The 22474-nt window shown below is 32.2% G+C and overlaps 1 protein-coding gene across 3 annotated transcripts in view; it reads left to right on the top strand.

Annotated features, from left to right (window-relative positions):
* Nucleotides 1-22077, top strand: part of PTPN2 (protein tyrosine phosphatase non-receptor type 2) — a 94965-nt gene extending 72888 nt beyond the window's left edge. The window contains exons 8-11 of one of the 3 annotated variants that reach the window (XM_051970497.1): nt 8614-8801; nt 12876-12977; nt 17921-17955; nt 21705-22077. In XM_051970497.1, the coding sequence (XP_051826457.1) occupies nt 8614-8801; nt 12876-12977; nt 17921-17955; nt 21705-21715 (336 nt within the window). In that variant the 3' untranslated portion in view covers nt 21716-22077. Of the gene's footprint in view, nt 1-8613; nt 8802-12875; nt 14567-17920; nt 17956-21704 lie in introns of those variants that run through there. The other 2 variants (XM_051970498.1, XM_051970496.1) reach the window with 2 other exon arrangements.
* Nucleotides 22078-22474: the final 397 nt, after the last annotated feature.

The raw sequence follows: 22474 nt of genomic DNA, 5'->3' as shown, positions 1-22474 counted from the left end.
TTAATATAAACTATTAAGCAAGTATCACTCAACAAATCCTTACATTTCTTGCCTTGAATTTTAATCTTGAACATATTCGATGTCAGACTCTAATTTAGTAAATTTCCTATAAACTGTGAAACTATAAACTGGCTTAGTATTTTTCATGATTCCCAGCCATATGTGGAATATTTATTGTAAACCCTCTTTAAAGTTTTACTACTAGATTATCTATTATGGTAAATGTTATAGTATCTAGTAACTCAGGTTATATATATCATAGGAATCATAGAAGTTAGAACTGCAAGAGATCTAAATTAACTAGTCCAACTTTTTTCTATTCACAATGAAGAAATGAGGCTGAGAAGTTAATTGATTTGCCTAAAGTCATGCAACTATCATATGACAGATTTAGGGCTAAAATCTAGGTCGTCAGGGCCTGTAATATTTCACTATGTTTCTTTTTAGTTAGAATTAGTAGAATTAAGCAAAAGTATATTTCATGTAACTTAGGGGCAAGACATTTATTGAAATGAAAGGTATTTTTCAAACAGTCATTAACACAGTGGCTAAAGTGCTGGGCCTGAAGTCAAGCATTCACTATACATGAGGCAAATTATTTATTCTTTGTCTCAATTTCTTTAACTGTAAAATGGATTTAATACTGTCTTCTTCATAGAGTTATTATGAGAATCAGATGAAATTTTTTAAGTGCTTGGCATAGTGCCTGGCATATAGAAAGTGCTATTATGTAAATACTTATTTCCTCCCTCTCTACTCTCATTTATAAATGTTTAAGTTTCTGTTTTTATGTTGGCTTTTTGATTAAGATAGACTCTCATTCTTGATTAATATATGCTATATATTAGGTGTAATATTCTTCTCTAAAATGTAATATTCTCTTTAAAATGTAATGTTCTCTGGGAGCAGGTTTCTTGGGAGGCTTCTGGGAGCAGCCATCCTTTCAGTTCAGTGATCACCACAAGTGCAGCCGGGGATTAAAGTCCAAATCCTCTATTGTCTCCTTCACTTGGGGCTCTGCTAGTTTTCTGGAAGCCTATCTCTCTCTTTGGTTTCTTGGGCTTGAGCTCCAGCCTGCCTTCTCTGGCTTCTGAATCTCCCCAACTGACTCCTGGCTGAGGCTCCAAGAGCTTCTAGTGTGCTTGTCCTTTCTGGCCCTGAGAACTTCTATGCCCCACACTGAATATACACCAATCTTTTTTTTTTTTTTTGGCAATTGGGGTTTAAGTGACTTGCCCAGGGTCACTAAGCTAGGCAGTGTTAAGTGTCTGAAATCAGATTTGAACTCAGATCCTCCTGACTTCAGGGCTGGTACTCTATCCACTGCGCCACCTAGCTGCCCCCCACCAATCATTATATCACTAGGAAACCATTATTTGTTGTAGGATTAAATTAATGCTAAACTAGATTTAACCATTGTCTCCTCAATTCCACTTAGCACTTTGTTTCAAGTTCTGGCCATAGCATCTTTAATTGTAGGATTAAATGAATCATACTGAACCATTCTAAATTAGGCAATTATTGTCTATCAATTCCACTGACTCAGTACCTTGTAAGAATCCTTTGTTTCAATTTCAGAGTTCTGGCCCATAACAATTAGGCATTTTAAAATTTCTAAAATAGTATTAAGGGAAAATGATGTCTGAAGAGAAGCATTGGGTTAACCAGTTTCACTCATCATTAATAGAGGACCATGTTTGTATAACGTGGCATTTTTATCTGGACACACAAAAAGGAAATGTTTTCCATGGGATCAGATAGCTAAAAAAATTTTTTCTAAAAATTAAATGTTTTCTTAGAATTAGAGGTTTGAAAGTGATTGACAGCTAGTAATGATTCATATAGAGAAGCATGTCTAGTATATGCCTCCCTATATATACAGTAAAATGGAAGTGGAAAAGTGGCTATATTTGAGAAAATGATTTTTTTCTCATGTGTAAAGGAATTAAATAAACGTTTTATTTTCCTTTACATCAGATATTTCTTTCTCATTGGGACTCTTAGTAAAATGGCTCTGCCACAAAGGCAAAGTGGCCTGACATTTCATTCATTGTCTTTCATTCCCTCTCTTCTATACTTGTAAACAAATTGAGGAAATATAAGAGAAAGACAAGCTTTCTTCTTTAGATAGGTGATGACCAGTAGAAGTACTGAGAGTAAGGTGGGTGGTTTTGATGTGTCCACACATTCTTACTCAATCTTTCTAAAATGACTGATCAGTTTGATACAGGGATCAGACATTCTGTCTTCATTAGCATACTTCTCTAAAAAGCTTAGCTAATGACTTTATACAAAATATCCGTTTGAAAATGTGCTGTGGTGTATAGAAAGCGAGCAGGAAGATCACCAATCTTCTTATGATTTAATTTACGCTGGTTTAGTGAGTTTCTGAAGAATGACATCTTGCAACTTTGGGGGAGAGGTGTAGTTTTCTCTGCTTTGTGATACCTCTGCAACCCTCACCTGTAATATGCTAACTTTCATCATCCTTAATTAAGATGTATACCTCAAGATCCAATCCTGGCAGATCCCCTCCTCACCCTCTATCCTTCTCTTCTTTATTTCCTTTCCTTCATTTGTAGTTTAGAAATATATATACATATATATGTGTGTGATTATATAACTGGTTTGCTCATAAAATTATCTTACTTGGAAACTCATTATTTTTCCACCTTTAAAAATCACAATTATAGAGATACCAAGGACATCCTTGGTCTATATGAATTTTTATCTTATCTTTACATTGTTACATGAAATAATAGTTTCGTTGGTAATTCCCATTCTAAGATAGTTATTTTACCTCTTCTCACAAATGGTAGCTTGGAAAAATGGACATATCTATTATTATGTGTGGTTTTATTTGGTTATCTCTGTGGAGGAAATGGAGATAAATGTTGGGTTTGAAGAATTTTACTAATCTCAGAGAATATATCCTTTTTATTGTTGCACATATAGTAATCAGTAGTCTAATTTCTCATTTGTGCTTTAAAGGGATTGTGATGATGACCTTGACCTACCTGGAGAAATCTAGGCAATTCTCAGTTGTGATATGAACTGGTAATTAGTTTCACTAATTGTAGTCCATGATTTTCAGTATACTCAGGTAAATTATTTAGATCAGCAGATCTCCAATCTCAGGACTTGAGTTTTTTGTTTATATGGGTTTTATCTACTGATAATTACCTTATTAGAAATCAGAACAGCTTGGTATTATGAAAGTACTTTTGACTATATGGAACTCACTCCCTTAAGAATCTCAGGGACCCCTTCAATCAATCCAGTCAGTCAGTAAACAATTATTAAACCTCTATTTTGTGCCACATACTTTGCTGAGCACGAGGAATACTTAGGTAAAAGATAACACTGAAAGACTCTGCCCTCCAGCCCTCTTTATAGTGGCCAGAAACTGGAAACTGAGTAGATGCCCATCAATTGGAGAATGGCTGGTATATGAAATTGTGGTATATGAATGCTATGGAATATTATTATTCTATAAGAAACAACTAGCAGGATGATTTCAGAGAGGCCTGGAGAGACTTATACGAATTCATGCTGAGTGAAATGAACAGGGCCAGGAGATCACTATATACTTTAACAACAATACTATGTGATGATCAATTCTGATGGAACTGGCCATCTTCAGCAATGACATGAACCAAATCAGTTCCAATAGAGCAGTAATGAATTGAATCAGCTACACCCAGTGAAAGAACTCTGGGAGATGACTAAGAACCATTACATTGAATTCCCAATCCCTATATTTTTGCCTGCCTGCATTTTTTATTTCCTTCACAGGCTAATTGTACAATATTTCAGAATCCGATTCTTATTGTACAGCAAAATAACAGATTGGTCATATATGCTTATTTTGTATTTAATTTATACTTTAATATATTTAACATGTATTGGTCAACCTGCCATCTAGGGGAGAGAGTGGGCGGGGGAAGGAGGGGAAAAATTGGACCGAAAGGTTTGGCAATTGTCAATACTATAAAATTACCCATGCATGTAACTTGTAAATAAAAAGCTATTAAAAAAAAAAAAAGATTCTGCCCTCAAGGAATTCAGAATCTACTAGGGAAAGTACGTGGTATGAAAATTCATGAAATCTTACAGCTGGGTAGAAAGTAATGAAGTAAAGACCCTGGGCACTCTCTTAAATGGAAGATGTTGGAGTTTTCTGATGTCTATAGCCTCTGCCATCATATAATTTAGCACTGTACCCCTACAAATACTTTCTTTGCTTTGTAAAGCTTTAGTATCTTAAACAAGCAGCATCAAAATCAAGCAAGTTTCTTTTTGGCTTAGTTGTATTCTATAGCTCCTTTTCCTTTAGATAAATAGCAGATCTTGAACTCTAGATTTTTAAAAATTCTTTCCTAAGATTAAATATTTTTTCATCATTTTCTTAGTTGATACTCCTAGATGACAGATTGAGAATTTGTTCTGTATTCTGGGAATTGGTCCATTAAGGTTTTATTTCTGGCAATTTATGCCTCTTACTGGCATTTTTTATTTTTGTCCAAGTAGGAAAGCCAGGCTTCAATGAAGGGTAAAATAATACCTTGGATTTACCCATGTATATTCTGGGAACTGTTTAGCATTCTTATTGGGTACCTGACTTTAGCCAAATGTTAATAGCTGTTTCTTTTCTTGTTCTCTTATCTCCGTGTTTTAACTACTTTCTCACTGATGAGTGATGAGGGAGAAAAAATTGTAGGAGTCAGTGAGCATTTATTGAGCTCTTACTAAATTCCAGACACTGCTAAGCATTGGAAACACACACAAAAAAGGGAAAAAAAAGTTTTATAATAAATTTCAGTTATTCAAGATATGATTATGAATAGTTTAATTGTGTAATGACCTGCACAGCAGATATTATGGTGATAGAATTTCCCATAAATGTTACTCATGGAAATATATAGCACTTTTCATCTAATGACATAAATATTGGTTGTGCTATATTTTCTATGTTAGTAAAAAATGATGCAGAGGAAACAATATTCTTGTTTTAAAAAAAGAGAAAAAAAATCATGCTGGTTGTTGCTTACATTACTTAAAACATCATTATAATTGTGTTAACAGACTGTGATTAAGTTAAATTTTTAAAAATATGGCTCATCTTCTTACTGCCAAAAAAGACAAGCTCTTTTGACATAAAGAATTATTTTCCTTTCTAAGCAAACCTGAAAAATCCTAAATTGTAAGATTAACTTCATCATTCTAAACCAAACTCTTAATTATATTGTTTAATTTATTATCCTGTTAATCTATGAGCATTTATTAAAATACCTACCGTATGACCTGCATTATTTTATCCTTTGAGGATACAAATTAAAAAGAAGAAATATTCCCTTCCTTCCAGGAACCTACATTATATAGGAATAAAAAAAAAATGCTGCAAAAAATATAAATTAAATGGGGGGAGAGGAGGAGATGGGCAGCTAGAGAAATTTCAGGCTTTGGAAAGGGTTACTTGAGGAGAATTTTGAAGGAAGTAGAATTCTAAGATGTGGGAGTGAAGTGAGAATGCATTCTAGAAGGATCCCCATTGCAAAGATACAGACTGGAATGTTGTGTGTAAGGAACAAGAAGAATGCCAGATTGACTGGAATGTAGGATATAGAAAGGGAAGTAATATTTACTGAAGTTAGCAAGTAGGATTGGAACTAGGTTATGAAGAGCTGAAATTTAAACAGAGGAGCTTTTTTGATCTTGAGGTACTATTTACAGGAGCCATTAGAGCAGGGGTCCTCAAACTTTTTAAATAGGGGGCCAGTTCACTGTCCCTCAGATTGTTGGAGGACCGGACTATAGTAAAAACAAAAACTTTGTTTTGTGGGCCTTTAAATAAAGAAACTTCATAGCCCTGGGTGAGGAGGATAATCGTCTTCAGCTGGCGCATCTGACGCATGGCTGTAGTTTGAGGACTCCTGCATTAGAGTTTCTGGAGTGGGGGGTGACATGATTAGATATATACCTTAAGAAAATCACTTGGAGATGGGAGATACTTGAGACAGATAACAAATTTGTGAATTACAGTGATTTATCACTGGAACACTTGGACCTGAGCCTTCAATATATCATTGCTCACTCTTAACTACTTCTTCTAGTCACATTTAATTCATAATTTCTCTTTAAAAATTTTATGAATGAGTCTAAAATCTAAATCTTTGACTGCTATTGTCTTACTTAGTAAATAAGTCTCTTGACAATCAATTTTATGGCTCTTTGAGCTTCCTTATTATTTTGATTTACATTGATTACAAAAATTTTTGTATCATTTAATGTCATCTTTTTCTCCATCCATTTTCCATTGATCAGGATTGATCACTTGTTTAAGAAGATCAGGTATGATTTTATCATTTTATGCCAACTTTTTTTTTTTTAATCTTTAACTAAATTGTAAGTCTTGAATATACACAGGCAGCTGATTTGGGAATGAGTCCAATATCAATAATATGTCATTTCTTCTCTCTTAAAATATAAATTTTATTTTGGGAGATAGCATTATACCCAGTGCCTTCTGACTTTTTTTTTTTCCAAAGAAGATATTCATTTCTGTATAAAAGCAAAAGCTGTGTAACCTATAGATTGTTGACCTTTCTTGTGTCTTATTCTAAAATCTTATTTCTAACATATTCCATACCATCTTTATATAATCCCACCTTTTTTCACTGAAGTCGATGTATTTATATTTGTTCATTTAGCTTTGCGGTCTTAACAGATTTTACAGATTTTATATATAAATTTATTTTTCTTTTCACTATGTACTGTAGGTGTTAATTTATATTTAAAATAATTTTCACAGTAGTATTTCTGTAGATATTTAACTTTTACAAAATAAGATGACCAAATATTCCATGAAATGTTTCTTTTTGCCTTTCAATGCACAAAACCAACTCTACCAGTTTCTTTAATTGCCTCTCTTTGAAGAGAACCTGTGATACATTTTATCAGATATCTACAATTGTATAAAGAAATTGTCAAGATTGTTACATTTCAGATCATCCAGTAATATATCTATTTATTGGTCACTTAATAAATCTATCATAACAGCCTAATTGATTAATTGATATTCAAGCAGTCTAAAATTGTGTGATTAATAGAAGCTATTTATAGAAGATCATACAGGGGTAGATGGTTATTTTATATTTTTCTTTGATGTTTGCCCTTTGCCAACCATTTTATTACCACATAGACAACCTGCTGAGGAAGACCCTTTCCATATGTAGCTAGTCTCCTTGAAAAGCAAACTAAAATCTGTTGAGAAGGCTATATATTCAAAGCTTTTCCAACATAATACAACTTGTCAAAACTTTTCATTCTTCATATCATGGCCTTCAAGAATTTTCCACTTCTGACTTCGACATAGAATTTTTACTCTCTTGTTGTTTGCTTGCATTTTGTTTTCTTCTCATTTTTTTTCTTCGTTCTTGATCTGATTTTTCTTGTGCAGCAAGATAACTATATAAATATATAACTACATAAACATATAAATATAAATAAATAAATAGTTATGGGATTTAACATATATTTTAACATCTCTAACATGTATTGGACTACCTGCCAGCTAGGGGAGGGGATGGAAAGAAGGAGGAGAAAATTTGGAACAAAAGGTTTTGCAAGGGTCAATGCTGAAAAATTACCAACATATGTGTTTGTAAATAAAAAGCTTTAATTTTTAAAAAAGTGCTTAGAAATGTTTCAATCACAAAGGAAATATTGCGTGGTTTTCCATGTAAAAGACATTGTTTTATTTTCTCAAGAAAATCTTGAGCAAATCATTTTACTTAATAAATTATTAATAAACTACTTTGGACAAGTCCAAAAAAAATCTCCATTTCCACACTATAATATGTGACAAAAGAAACCTTCATTTTAATGAATAATTTGTGATAATTTATGATAATTACTGAGCTGAAATTTCTTTAAGGAAAAAAATGGGTGGTTAAACAACGAATGAAATTTCAAGAGAAAAATTTAAAACTAAAAAATAAAAACCTGTTCTTAACATGTTATTTTCCTTTTGCTTTTTACCATGGCAGTAACCATTGTTATGATGGAAGTATTGCAGTAACAGATGATGCTGCCTGTTGTCAGCTATTGGGGCTTGGGAATTTTAAGGAAGTTTTCCCAATCCAGCAATAGGTTAGTTCTCAGGTCTTTGAGTTTGCAGTAAGACAAACCAGGCAGCACACCTAGATTAAGAAGCTGGCAGATAACCTATCACCATTTGATCATGCGAAATGTTTCATTTTCATTATCACTAGAAAGTGGGAAATTTCTTTAGTACTTCAATAACAAAATTCTCTTGGACAAGAACTAGATATATATACTTAACACTAAACACTTGTAAGTACTATTGTGAGATTTAGTATAATTTTTTTAGACAAATGACTCAAAAAGTGGGGGGGGGGTTGCTTACCCTTAGGTATAATTGGTGACGTATTCTAAATTAATAAAGTGGTTAATATTGTACTTTTTAAAACATTGATTTTTTTAGGTTCCATATTGCACTTCATTTTTCTTCCCATTTAGAAATAGCGGAATAGAAATATCTTGTAAAGAAGATGAGGTGTTTTATTAATCACCATTTTTCTCCTACTTTAGAAGCGTTGGAAAGAACTTTCCAATGAAGATGAGGCACCTAACTATGAACATTCACCACCTCATCCAATAATTACTGGAAAGTACAATGGGAATAGAATGGGGTTAGAAGAAGATGAAAAAAGTGACAAAATAAACCTTACAGAACTCTCCACCAAGATGCAGGATACTATGGAAGAGAGCACTGAAAGGTAAGTTTCATGTGCCTATTATTATCAAGGATGTAAAAGAAGTATAATAAGCACCGCCCATACTTTCAAGGAATTTAAATTTTATTTAGGAGATAACACTATAGAACAGTCTAGAATACTAGATTAAATGCAAGTAGCATCATGGGCTGACTTTTGGCTGATACCAGAATCACATATCCTAGTATGTTTGAACTGTAATTATAATGTAATTAATTAACTTTACTACTTCACTAAGGTGAATAGTTCATTTTCATTTACCTGAATTTAGAAGTTGTATACTTTTTATTTTACTGACAGAAATGTGTAAAAATTTAATACATTTTATCCATGGGTTCTGCATATGGGCTGAGAATTAAATCACTCTCGTATCTTGTATATTAATCCTGGAGTCTAATTTGAAGGGTTTTTTAACTTTAAAAATATGCAGCCTTAATGAGCCCAAAATAATATAGATACCCCTCATGTTTATCATAAGAATAGGTTGCTTATTCTTATAGATTGTTTCATATATGCAAATCTGTCTACATCTTTTGCAACTACTCAACTTAAGACATTCATAATCAGAAATGTCACATAATATGTGATTTTAGAATGGTTTTTAACTGGTCTTTCAGTATACAGGATTTCTCTCCAATCTCTCTCCCTCTTAGACTTTTCCCCCTTTCCTCATGTAGTTTTCATAAAATCTTAGAATTTCCAAATTAGAAGGGAATTCAGACACCATCTTAGCTGACCTGTATCCAAACAAGAATCTAAAAGAGAATTCCCTCTTCCCAAGGCATTCCATTTCACTTTTCCTATCTCTATTTGTTTTAGGAACTTTTTGTTTCTATTAAACATAGATTGGCTTCTCTAGCCTTCATCCCCTCCTCCTAGTTTCACAGGGCCAAGCAGAACGAACCTGCTTTCTCACATACTGCTCAAATCATAATGTTCTTTCACTCAATTACCCTCATTGGCTTTTATATTGAACTTGCAACCAAAGGGAGAATTTGATTCAAATGATAGCTCTATGACCAGGGGCAAATCACTTCTCTTAGCAGCATCAAGTATTCAGTCATCAAGCATTCTTTAAATGCTTACTGTGTCCCAGAGAACATCTTATGGGCTTGGCATATAAATTAAAAGAACATTAGTTCTTATTTTCAAGAAGCTCCCATTTTGGTAAGGGAGATGTATTGAAATAATTACATAAAAGATACATGGAATATATAGGAGTCTACGAAATATATATCATGATGATTATCTACCTCTGAGACTTGAGAAAATGACATTAAAGTGTTACACAAAGTGTGTTCACAAAGTTCAGTTACTGAGAGGCAAAGCTGGAAAAGGAATAATCACTTCTACCTTCCTTCTACTTTTGATACCAGTTACATGTGTGAACGTGAGCAAAAAAAGAGTAACCTCTTACATCTGAAGTTTCTTCATCTGTACCATGTGGATAGTTTTATTTGCATCATCTACTTTAGAGTGTTTTTTGTGAGCAAAGTTGTTTGTAAATCTTAAAGTTCTATGTGTAATACAAATATGAGGAAATGTTATTTACTCCTACTCTTTTTTTAGCACTTAATTCTTTAATTCCTTCTGTAACTTTTTCATTTCCACAAGCTTTTATTTGTATTTGTAATTTTCCTTACCCAGTATTAATTTTTCTTCAGTTATTCAAATATATCATAAGTCCATTTGAAAATATTTTGTATTATTTGTCTTTTTTTTTTCACATTCACACTATTTCTTGTACTTATGCAGTCCTGGTCTCAAGTCATCATGGTGTATTGGTGCTCTGCTTTGTTTCTTTTTCTATTCTGGTTAGTGTTTATGATCTTACTTTTTTTGGTGACTTTTATTTTAGCTGACCAATCTGTCACCATCCTTAATCTCCATGAAGAGCCATGAATGTCATGTTTTTATCTTTTTATGCATAGTGCTTTATCCTTAGTAGGCACTTTTGAAGTGAATTGAGTTTTGTGGAACTACAATATTCTGATTTTTCTCCTACTTCTTGACCTTTTTCTTTCTTTCTCAGATTTCCAGACATCTCTATTTAAATATCCCTTTAGCATATTAAGTTCACCATTATGTATACTGTATTGATCTTCTTCATCCTCTCCCTTTAAACTTATATATTGCTCTTGCCATTCTTGGATTCACCCATCCTTAAAACCATTATCCTTGCTTTTCTTCCACCTGTACCATATAATATGTGATATAAAATGGAACAAGAGAAATCAATGATTCTATGAGTCAGCAAGAAATATTAGAAAAAAATCAGGATTGATGAAATTTTTTTTAATGTAAACATCTAATCACAAATGGTTGACCTAGAGACAAAAAAAAGTAATGCATACAAAAAGATTTCATTCAAATTCTAAGGAACTATGGCTGGATTCACAGAGGATCTTACAGGTTTCATTAAGAAATGGAAAGTTATTTTGTAATACAGTATTCAAAAGGCAAACCAATAAGAATTTGCCCTCCTGAGTTGAATATAATTGTATAGAAGGGAAATGGATTTGTAATGGAAGACTTTGAAGCTTTCCCAAATGAAAGGAACATTGAAATATAAACAAGGGACTTCAGAGAAAGTTAGAAAAGGAATTCTATTTGAATAATTTGAGGGAGCTATAGCATGATGTGTAGTACAAACATTCAAATGCAGAAGAAACATTCCTTCGGAATCAAACAGTATTGAAGGAGATAAATCAGAAAAAACATATCTTGAAAGTGGATTGGTTGTGTTCTGAGGGATTTAAGAGGAGAAAGAAAAGTAAAAGGAGAAAAATATACTAGTTTAGAAATAAGGGGAAAGGAGGTGAATAAAACTTGCTACTTTTAATTTGAGAGTTTTTATAAGAAGAGTATACAAACATGGAAAAAAGAATGGGAAGTATACATTTGAGGAACTTCATTTTTATCTGAAACAGAAAAGGAGAGTTGGACACTCACATCATAGTGTGGAAATATATCAGTGTTAATAAGAAATAGACAGAAATGGATGGGGAATTAAGAGGAAAGATAATAAATACTTAAATACCAGGAAGAAAATAGACAAGCTTTGTCATTCAGAATTGACCACAACTTCAACATATAAAAATCTACATAATTTAGTGAAATTTCTCTGGGTATTTAACAATAATAATAATAAAAATAAGAACTGTTCATATGTTTGCAGTGGTGAGTTTATAAAACATTTACATTACAACACTTTTGTGACAAAGGCAGTATTTTTCCAACTTACACTTGAGGAAATAATCTCAGAGGACAGTGACTTTTTCGTGGTCATATAGCAAGCAAGGATAAAATGTAGGATTCAAAGCATTTTTTTCAGTGTACCAAAGAGTCACATTTTATCTTCAAAAGGCTACATATAATGTTTTGTCACATGAGTTAAAATTTGCATATCCCTTTCTTTACAATGTCTTTTATGGATGGTTTAGAAAAATTCTACCCTATCACTGAGTATATATGTTATACATTAGAACCAATACATTAGGCCAAGACTTACCTATGATTTGTATGTCAAACTGGGAATAGTTCTTATCTAACTGGAATCTTTAAACGATATTACTCTGATGTGTAATGATTTTGAAGAAAGAAAAGATGGTTTTTTTATTATGCCCAGCTCCTTTCATATAATGTCTCAGAATTGAGGGGCTTTCTTTAAAACAAGGTTAGAACAGAACATAAAGTTCAGAAAGCCAGAAAGATAATGAAAATCCTAAAAAGATAATCTGATGGTAAAAGAGTACTTTAAGTTCTTTTTTTTAAAACTCCTGTTCCTCTGCCAAAACAAGAAAACCATACACACTTTACAAAAGTCTCAGCAAAGGAAAGCTTTGACTTAGCTTACAATGAAATATAAAACTTTTAGAAATTGATTGCTTTTTTCACATTAAGTATAAAGGTAATTTGGAATTTCAAGGATTTGTTTTGTTTACTTCAAATGCTTTTCTCTATGGAATTAGTGTATGGGGAATGTTTTTTTTTTTCCTTAGATCTCTTTCTTTTATCTTGAGTAAGCAGTAAAATTCAACTCGACTGTTTGCTTACATATTTATTTTTTGTTTGTAGTGCTGTTCGGAAACGATACCGAGAGGACAGAAAAGCTAATACCGCTCAAAAGGTTCAACAGATGAAACAGAGGCTAAGTGAGACTGAACGAAAAAGAAAAAGGTGGTTATATTGGAAACCTATTCTCACTAAGATGGGGTTTGGTGCAGTCATTTTGGTTGGCGCTTTTGCTTGCTGGACATTGTATTCTCAGCAGCATTCTTACAAGTAAAATCTTAATTTGCACAGCAAGCTTCTGCACTAGTAGTTGATTGAGTTGCTGCTGCAGTTAATTGCTAGGGCTTTGTCTCTTAGCAGCAAGTTCCCTACTCGTACCTGAAAATGTCATAATAGAATAGACACCAACCAGATAAGTGATGGAAATCAGTCACAAATCAACATCTCAGGACTTTGACCTGCAGGTACTTCTGAAAACCAAACTGTAAACTGCTATATAAAATAAAGATGTTAATGTTTGTTTTCAAGAAGAGTTTATAATTTTTTTTTTTTTTTTTTTTTTTTTGCAAATGTGTTGATACACTTAAAAAGTTACATATCTCCAAATTAAACTGAAAAACCCTTGGCCAGAGAGATCTATCTATATAGGTTGTCTAGGTTTTAATTCATACACCTGATACAAGCAATAAACATTGTGGTTTTATCTACATTAAAACAAATGATCCTTAAAGATGTACATTATGTGTAATGTATTCTCAACATGGGCATCAACATTTTATATTCTTAGGATAAATATATTTTATAACTGCTAATTTAATCTCTCCTTTTGTAGTTAACTGTACTTTTGAAAAAAGCCCAGTTTGAAAAGATCTGTTACTGAAAAAAAAAATTATTTTAGAACTGAGTGTTCTGATTTGTGCATTAAATTAGATGTACTATAGAGTTTCATTATTACTAGAGATTTGGTATTAGTGATTAAAAGTCTGACAAAGCAATTTTTAATGTATATTTTGCATTCTATTGTGTTTTGCTATTTCCCAAACTGAAAAATAACCCAAAACCAATTCCCAAAAAAATCATTTAAAGAAAAGTGCTGCTTATTAGGGACACTGTCAGGTAACTCTTAATCCAAACTGTAAGGATCTATAAAAATTTATTTTTCTAAACTTCATTATAAAAATATTTTCATAAGAATTTCAGTGATAATACATTAAAACTCTAATTGAAGGTAATGCATACGATTGAAGAACTAAAATATAAGACACAAGCTTAATTCCAGTCCATAATTTCATTTGAACTGCATGAAATAATGAACATTTGGCTGAAATTTTTATGTTCTCAAGGGAATTTTAAAGTTTTCTGAAATATTTGAACAAAAGATTAATTTTTGCAGCCTGACCGTGTCCCTTTAAATTCTTTATGCTATTGTTGGAAAAAAAGAAAAAAGAAAACTTTGGCTTTTAAAAACACATTGTTTTAATAGAAGCTATGTTCAGAGTTTAGAATGCTCTTCAGAGTGCTAGCTTTATTAAAGTTCCAACATTCCATTCAACTTTTAGCTTGTCTGTATTTTGTTGACTTTCAATTTATATCACAAATATTTGGAATTTTCTGAGAAATATAGATAGTCTAGATAAGCATCTTAAAATGTTTTGGTTGAAATTGTTGAAAGTGTTCAATTACATCAAAAGTACTCAATATAGATTGTAGGTGATACAGCTACTTATTAAATAACTTTGTTTTTTTTTAACTTGTGCCTGTGTCCTAATTCAGTATTGTTTTCTTTAAATTTTTTAGTTAAGAGGGGCTATTTCGTATGCATTTTTATATTACATCTGTTCTGGTGCCAATGCCATACATTTGGGGCATTATCCAAACCTAAATTTATTCCCTGCATTATCCTTGCTTTCCATCTTGGTTTGTTTTTCTACTTTTGATTCAATGTTTGCAAAGTATATTTGGATCTCACATTACATGTTACATTAGATTTAGTTAACCAGCTGGAGTTGGATTTGTTGATGAAAATTTTTTATAATGTTTACATTGGTGTAGTGGAAAAAGCACTGCATTTAGAGTCAAAACCTTGAATCTTGGGCAAGTCATATCCCTCCCTCAGTTTCCTCATTTTCCTCTAAAATGGAGCGTTTAGAGGTTTCAAAGCTCTCTTCCAACTCAACCTGTATGAGCTTGTGTATATGTAGTTAGTGCTAAAAAGACAGTATCTTTTGATGTATTTGGAGTGGTTCATAATCCATTCATGTCTTCATTATTTACATTACTTCCCATTTTGGAGTAATTCATAGTTCTAAGATATTTTTGTTTCAACTTTCCTCCTCATTCTTTGTACTTACTTTGTTTAATATGTCCTTTGTGAAAACTAGTGTAGTCAAAACTCACTGGGCCCACCAGTGGGTCCTTACAAAGAGTGAAGTGATCCTAGAGGAAATTTACTTTTTTCTTGCGGAAATGCTGGAAAATATATTGAGTTAGTCATGTCCCCAAATTTGAAAAATTAATGGTAAATTTTATATGGACAACAATTACAATTTTGTCCTAGGGCAAGTAGGTGGTGCAATAGAGTGCTGGGCCCCAAATCAGGAAGACTCCTCTATTGAGTTCAAATCTGGACTCATATATTTACTAGTTCTGTGACACTGGACAAGTCACTTAACCCTGTTTGTCCTATCTTACTCTTAGACTAAAATGAACAGGAAAAGGAAGTGGAAAACCACTCCAGTATCTTTGCCAAGAAAACTCCAAATGGGCTAACAGAGTCAGACATGACTGAAAACATCTTAACAAAATACAAATTCATAAAAATTTGTGGTAATGTTTTGATATCCTTGGAAATTTGGCCATAATCGTACAGAATTATTTATTAAATTAAGAAATGCATAGATACAACCAGCATATTATAGCAGAAAGAATATTAGATTTAGACCTCGTTTTGAATCCTACTCAGATACTCTACCTCTGTAATCTTCATACCTTTCTAAGACTTAGTTTTCCTCACTGGAAAAATGAGGGTGTTGGATTTCTTGAGATTCAAAATTCCTTATAGCTCTAAATCTATGAACCATTATCATCTACAAGTTTACATTTTAAGTTAGGAGTTTACAATTTAAGATGGACATTTCATTTTTTAGAATTAACATACTTAAGACTTATTAATTTCATTAGACATTCATTACACAGAGGTCTAAGAAAGTTAATTGTATAATTATATTTTATTTAACTAGAATTTGATTCCTTCTGTTAAAGAAGAAATAAGGAGAATAAACAATAGTTTATTCTGTTTGTTTTTTAGAATGGCTATTTACTCTGTTTTTCAGTTAACATCTGGGTGCTTTCCTATCAACCCTTGGTCATAGTGTTTGGCCTAATGCACTGTGGTCAAATGGATACATGATCTCATCAGTATGGCTACTTCCTGCTTTGGTGTAGATTTCTCCCCAGTCATACCTTCTCTTGGACAGTATATTATCAATGCACAAATCTGCCACAAAGGATCAATCCAGTATAATGGAACCTTTCCTCTTACTCTTTTAATGTTTTTATGAATCCCAGTACAGTGCTCAGACCATGTGTTTACCTGCTCAGTCATGTTATCTTGTGTTCTTTCTGTATAATCATTCCACCTTCTTTTCTGGTCCTTTCAACATCACATCTCTAATGCAAATCAATGTTGATTTCTTTTGGCTAAGAAAACAAATTAAGTGATAATAAATTTTATCAAAGGCCACTTTATATCAAATGACTGTTAATTCTTTCTATTTTTTTTTTTTTGTGGAGTTTGCAACTGGTATAAAATGTTCTCCTTTCTGTTTTGGATTGCCCAATTTATTTGGGTTAAAAGCCACTTTCCAATTCTGGTGATTTATTATGAGGGTAAAGAAAATATGTCAAAGTATTCTAATAACACAGTTTACGTTCATTTCATGTTCAGAAGGTTTGGAGAATAGTCCAAATGTTTTGTCTCTTGCTTTTCTTTATGTGTGCCCTAGTTCATCCCATTGGTCTTTTAGCATTTTTATCACAGGATGGCCAGGAAAAAGGAAGGGAAATGACAATATTAGTGACATTCAGTCAACAAGTTTTTATTAAGTGATTACTTATTTTATGCCAGTCCTATGTTAGTCAAGTTATCCATTTAATAATAGCTTTGATCTCTCACACAGAGGTTATAAAACTTGCTTTATATATCTGGGATCTATTTATCCATTTCTCTTATTTATCTGTGCTCTTCTTATCCTCTGTTGTCCTAAATAACATTTGTATAAATCTGTACTGATTTTTTTTAAATAGGTTATGAAAGTAGTTAGTTTGTATTAATAGGATACTACATTTTTTTTTTTTTGCAATAATTTCTTGTTTGCTTTCAGCATCAATCGACCAGCTTGAGTGAGGCCTAGCATTTAGAGAGAAATATCCTGATTCTTCTGCAGATAGAAATGTTCCTGCTGTTAATTCCTAAAATGATATTCAAGGATTAGAGTCAAACTATTCTTAGAAAACTGAAAGAAACATTTTCATCTTTGTTAAATGTATGCTTTATAATAATCAGATTCAAGTGTGAAGTTTTGATGGGATTCAGTTATCTTATTTACTGTCCATTATACGTATTAAATTCACATTGGTGAATGCACTTCCTATGTGATCATCACTTTATAGGCGTCTATAAAGGAAACATGAACTACTATGTTATATTATTGTACACTAAACAGTAGAAATTGATATTTTCCCTTAAACTTTATTTTTGACCTTCAGAGAGATCTATGAACAAGTTTTTAAAAATACAGCAATATAAGCCAAGTATCATCATATTTTAAGACTAATATCTTCTATTATGTACTTCTAGCAGAAATTGGAATTCTATAGACTCAAGTTCACATCTTCTACATTCTGCCCAGTCCAAGACTAGAGAGAGACAGTTGAAAGAAGAATAAGATAGAAGTAGTTAAGTGGAAAATAATAGTTATTGGTTTGTCCATTCAGGGCCATAAAGAATTAGCCACATCCTTCGATCTAAGGCAGAATGAGCAGTCAAAATAATCTCATAGATTGTATCTAACTGGTTGGTGGATTCTGCTTTTTGTTCCTGACCTCAGGTGTTGCAAGTACTGCCAGTTTGGACTTAACAGAGGTGTGTATTCACAAAAAAACAGATCTATATTATTAAACATCAATCATAGTAGTATTTCATGCTTTTAGTAGCCTGTATTTTAGGGTGAATTTGTTTTTTGTTTTGGGTTGTTTTGTTATTTAAATGCTAACCAAATTAAAATACCTATTTTACCATTAGACAAAATTTTAGATTACATGCATGCAATAGGATTTTTTTTTTTTAATTTCTAGCCTGTCAAATTAGACAATAGAAAACCAAGTTTTATGATTTTAAATATCTGGTTATTTATTGGATCATCTGTTATTGTGGGGCTAAAGAAAACTTTCATTCGTGTTTTTCTACAGTTTTGTTGTTTGAGTTTGCTATTTGTTATGTGTATTTTTCTTAGGAAATAATATTTAGGATGACTTCAAAAGTTGTTCCCTTGTTAAAGACAAAGTACAAAATCAGCAGGGCTATCTCATTCAAATGTAAGAAATAGTTTAATTTGTGTACTCTATCATCAACTTTTGGTTTAATAGGATAACTCATCAATTACTTATTGAATGCTTACTATGTGTTTAGTCCTGGCATAGAAAATTAGTGCATAATTTAGGGAATATGAGTTCCTTTATTTTCATTGTTCTTTCCTAGAATGACTGTCTTGAAAATTGTAGGTATTTTGAGCCCTGATATTTCCTCCTCGGTAGTAAGATTTTCTTTAGCAGTTACGATATTCTAAGGACAACTCAGAATAATTCTTCACAGGATTTTTCCTTCTCCTAGTTTCCAGATACATAGTGTCCTCTTTGCAACTTTGGTCCTTAAGATTTTCTCCTTTGGGGAGTGTTCTGTTTTTTATAATCATTTCTGATCCTTTTTCTCTAGTGTATTTTGTTTTCCCCTAATCAGTGGCATTTTTCAGCATAGTCACTGATTAAACTAAAAAAACTTTGTCCAAAGGGCTTTGATATTATCACTCAACTCAAACTCAAATAGGAAAAAAATCTCTAAAAGTCCCTGCCCATCATCAGACTTGAAACACACAGAACTAGTAAGGATACATAATTGGAAAATGCTATTTTTAAAATTTAGTTATCCTAATCCCAAATCCCAATCCTAATCCTAATCTCAAATCAGTTGGTTTTACATTTGATATAGAATAGATTTGAAGAACTTAGTTATTAAAGCTACTTACATTACATAGTCACCTCTAATTGGTTCTAGTTACTTAATAAGTATATTATTTGAAGTTTTAAAATTTAGGACATCATTGACTTTTTTAAACTTCATGTTCTGTTTTCAAGAAAATGGTGAAGGGGCAGCCAGGTGGTGCAGTGGATAGAGTGCCAGCCTTGAAGTCAGGAGGTCCTGAGTTCAAAACTGACCTCAGACACTTAACATCTCCTGGCTGTGTGACTCTGGGCAAGTTACTTAACCCCAATTGCCTGAGCAGCAAAAACAAACAAACAAAAAAAGAAAAAAAAAAAAAAGAAAATGGTGAATATATTTTTTCCTCATTGCATCTCAAATGGCTAGCTTGTAATATTTATACAAAATATATAGTCATAATTGTGTTGATTTCTTGCCACCACCATTAAAAAAGAATAGGATACTTAGTCTTTGACTCGGGAAAGAGAGTCAGGTAATTTTTTCCTATACAAAAAAAGACTGGCAGACAAAGGTCATTTAAAAAATGTAGTTTTTTTAAGAGACTTTTGCACTTTGCCATCACTCTGGTATGAGCTTTGTATAAATGCCCAAGGGCAAAAAATTGCACCTGTGTAAGGTTTGACTTCTTATTTCAGATTTAAATCAAAAAGCAGGATTTTTCCATTAACATTAATTTGCTATGGAATTCAGAGTAAGGAAAATGGATGGTTTAATGAAATAAGTATCTTGCATAAATGCTTTATCCAAATATAAGAATCACTAACCACATTTAATTTAGTTTGATTTAATTTAACTAGCCATTTCATTTTCTCTTGTTGGGAGAAATAATTAAAATAGTAGCTTAAATTAACTAGTAATATACTTTACTTGACAATCCTAACTTTTAACTTAATCATACAGACAAATCTTATAGGCAACAGATATTTTATTGATAGAATATATCAATAGAGAAAATGGAACTAAATTTTTTTAATGACTCTGACAGACTCTGTTAAGTGTAGTAAATATGTCATGAAAACCTAACTTGAAAATTTGAATTAGATCAAGAGTAGCACAAAGGTTATAACAAATAGTACCATATGTTGAAATTCAAATAGTAATTATTTTATAAAGAACCATTGTTCTACACACTCAAAAGGGAAAAAAATTTTACCAGAATAAAACTCTGCCACCATTACCATAGTCTCTAGATCAAAAAGAATTTGTTTAAATGTTATTCCTTTATTTATCTATTTATTTAATCCTTTATTTATTTTTGATTATCAGAGCTTTTAGTGGCTGCATGGAAGATGAATACAAATTACTCTTTACAACTAATCCTTATTGTAACTGCCACCTTAGATATTGAGAATTCTTGGGAGATACATCTGTTATTGTTCCAAAGCATTACTTAGAATCATCCACTTAAAGATGAGAATTTCCATTAAATACTTGACTCTGGTCATGTTTGAACAGCAAAGCAAAAGAAGCTTTTTAAGCATGACACAAAGCTGTGATGCCTAAGTTAGAAAAAGGGTGGTGGCATTTGCAGAATGAAGTAGGTCTAAAATTTAGGAGGTTTGATTGGTCCAATTGTGAGTGTGGCGTGCTTCATGTAGTTAGAGATGCTGTAGTGGAATATTTGCATTTTTGCGGGGATAGAAAAGCATTAACCTGAATAAAAGTGAGGGGTTTACAAATCTTCAAGAACATAGTAGTAGTATTTATCTCAAAATGAGCATATTGGATACTCATGACAGCTTTTTTTATTCTCAAGGCTCAGCACAATACCTTGCATATTAGGCACTTAATAAATTTGGATTGATTGACTTTAAGTTGCACAGAAAAATGGCATCCTCTATGACAGAGGAAGATTCCTCACATGAGACTTAACTTTGCCATTGAAATCACAGCTTCAATCCTTATACCTGTTTTAAAGTTATTTCATCTATTATCTATACTATAACATGCTAGTTTGGACTCATGCTTATTTATTTTAGATTTGACATTAAACATACTAAATATCTTGACTTGTCCATGTCTATTTTTACACTAATAATTCATAAAATAAATAGAGTCATCTGTGACATTAGAAACCCATATTCTGTGGTTGTGAAATTAGTATTATTTACTACGGAAAAGGAAGATAGCTAGTAAAAGTACACATTTAAAAAAGTGTAAGCACCTTAAACTCATATTCACGGATTAACATATATTAAATCCCAAAATAATAGAAAATTGGGACAACACTAATATTGATAAACTGCTCCAGGCACCTAGTTTACATTTACAAAGCCTACCTGGCAGTATGTCATGTGAGGAGGATTATTATGGGATTTGAGAGGAAATGAAAAAGGGGGCTTCTCTAAGTTTTTTTTGTTTTGTTTTGTTTTGTTGGTGATTTGCAAAGAGGAATTTAAATTACAATGTTTTGATGTAAGCTAGATGATGAGGAATTTTACCATAGACAACTGGAACAATTTAGTCTGATGATTGAATGTAGAATGTTGGAACATTTTTTGGTTGCTTTTTTTCCTTTTAGTTCTTGTAATTCATGTGCTTGTATGTGTCCATGTGAGGGGAGGGAGTTGAATTTATACTGAATTGGTGATTTTGTTTTATATTATATGTTGTAGGCCAAGATTGACTGACACCTAAATCTTCATGATCTGTGAATGTTCTGAAGCTATAAATTTTGAACCATTGACATGCAAAGCAAGACCTGAAGCCCTCTCCGGGAATCAAAGTGAGGTTTGATAAATCTCTATAGAGTACCTCACAGTTATCTGTTTACAACGTAAACTATACATCCAGGGGACGAAGAGCACCCACCAGCAAGAAGACTTTGCAAAACTTATAAATTTGATGTATTAAGTGTTTTTTAATACTTGTAAGAACTGTAGAAAGATGTAAAAGGAACAAAATAGGAGAGAATACTTTGTAATGTACTGCCATTCTTACTGTATTTTTATACGTTTTGGGCAGCATTAAATATTTTTTTTAAACTGATGTGTTGCTCTTTGTGCATTATGTTTAAAAAAAATTGCTCCTCAATTTTTAAAATTTATTTTTGCTTCTGAACTTTTACAAATAGTGACTGGCATTAAAATGGCATTTTAATATAAACGATGGCGACAGCTTCTGTTAGTAGCTGCTGGGAGCATGTCTGCTTAATGTAGTGTTTGCATTTTGATGAAAGAAAACTCTGTCAGGGACCAGTAGTTCTAATCCTGTTTGTGAAGCGAAGAAATGAATCATATAGATTGCAGTGGTGCTGACACTATTTCCCAAGTCAGTGGGACATAAACTATTACATATTACATTTTAGTAAACATGCTAAATGTAGCAGATGACAAAACCTGGGAGAGATTATCATCTAGACAGAGATGTGGACAATAAGCTAATA

This window comes from Antechinus flavipes, chromosome 1 (assembly GCF_016432865.1).
Source record: "Antechinus flavipes isolate AdamAnt ecotype Samford, QLD, Australia chromosome 1, AdamAnt_v2, whole genome shotgun sequence".
In the NCBI taxonomy this organism is placed as follows: Eukaryota; Metazoa; Chordata; class Mammalia; order Dasyuromorphia; family Dasyuridae; genus Antechinus; species Antechinus flavipes.
The sequence above is the reverse complement of the archived record's forward strand: the minus strand, read 5'-3'. Positions and strand labels throughout refer to the sequence as shown.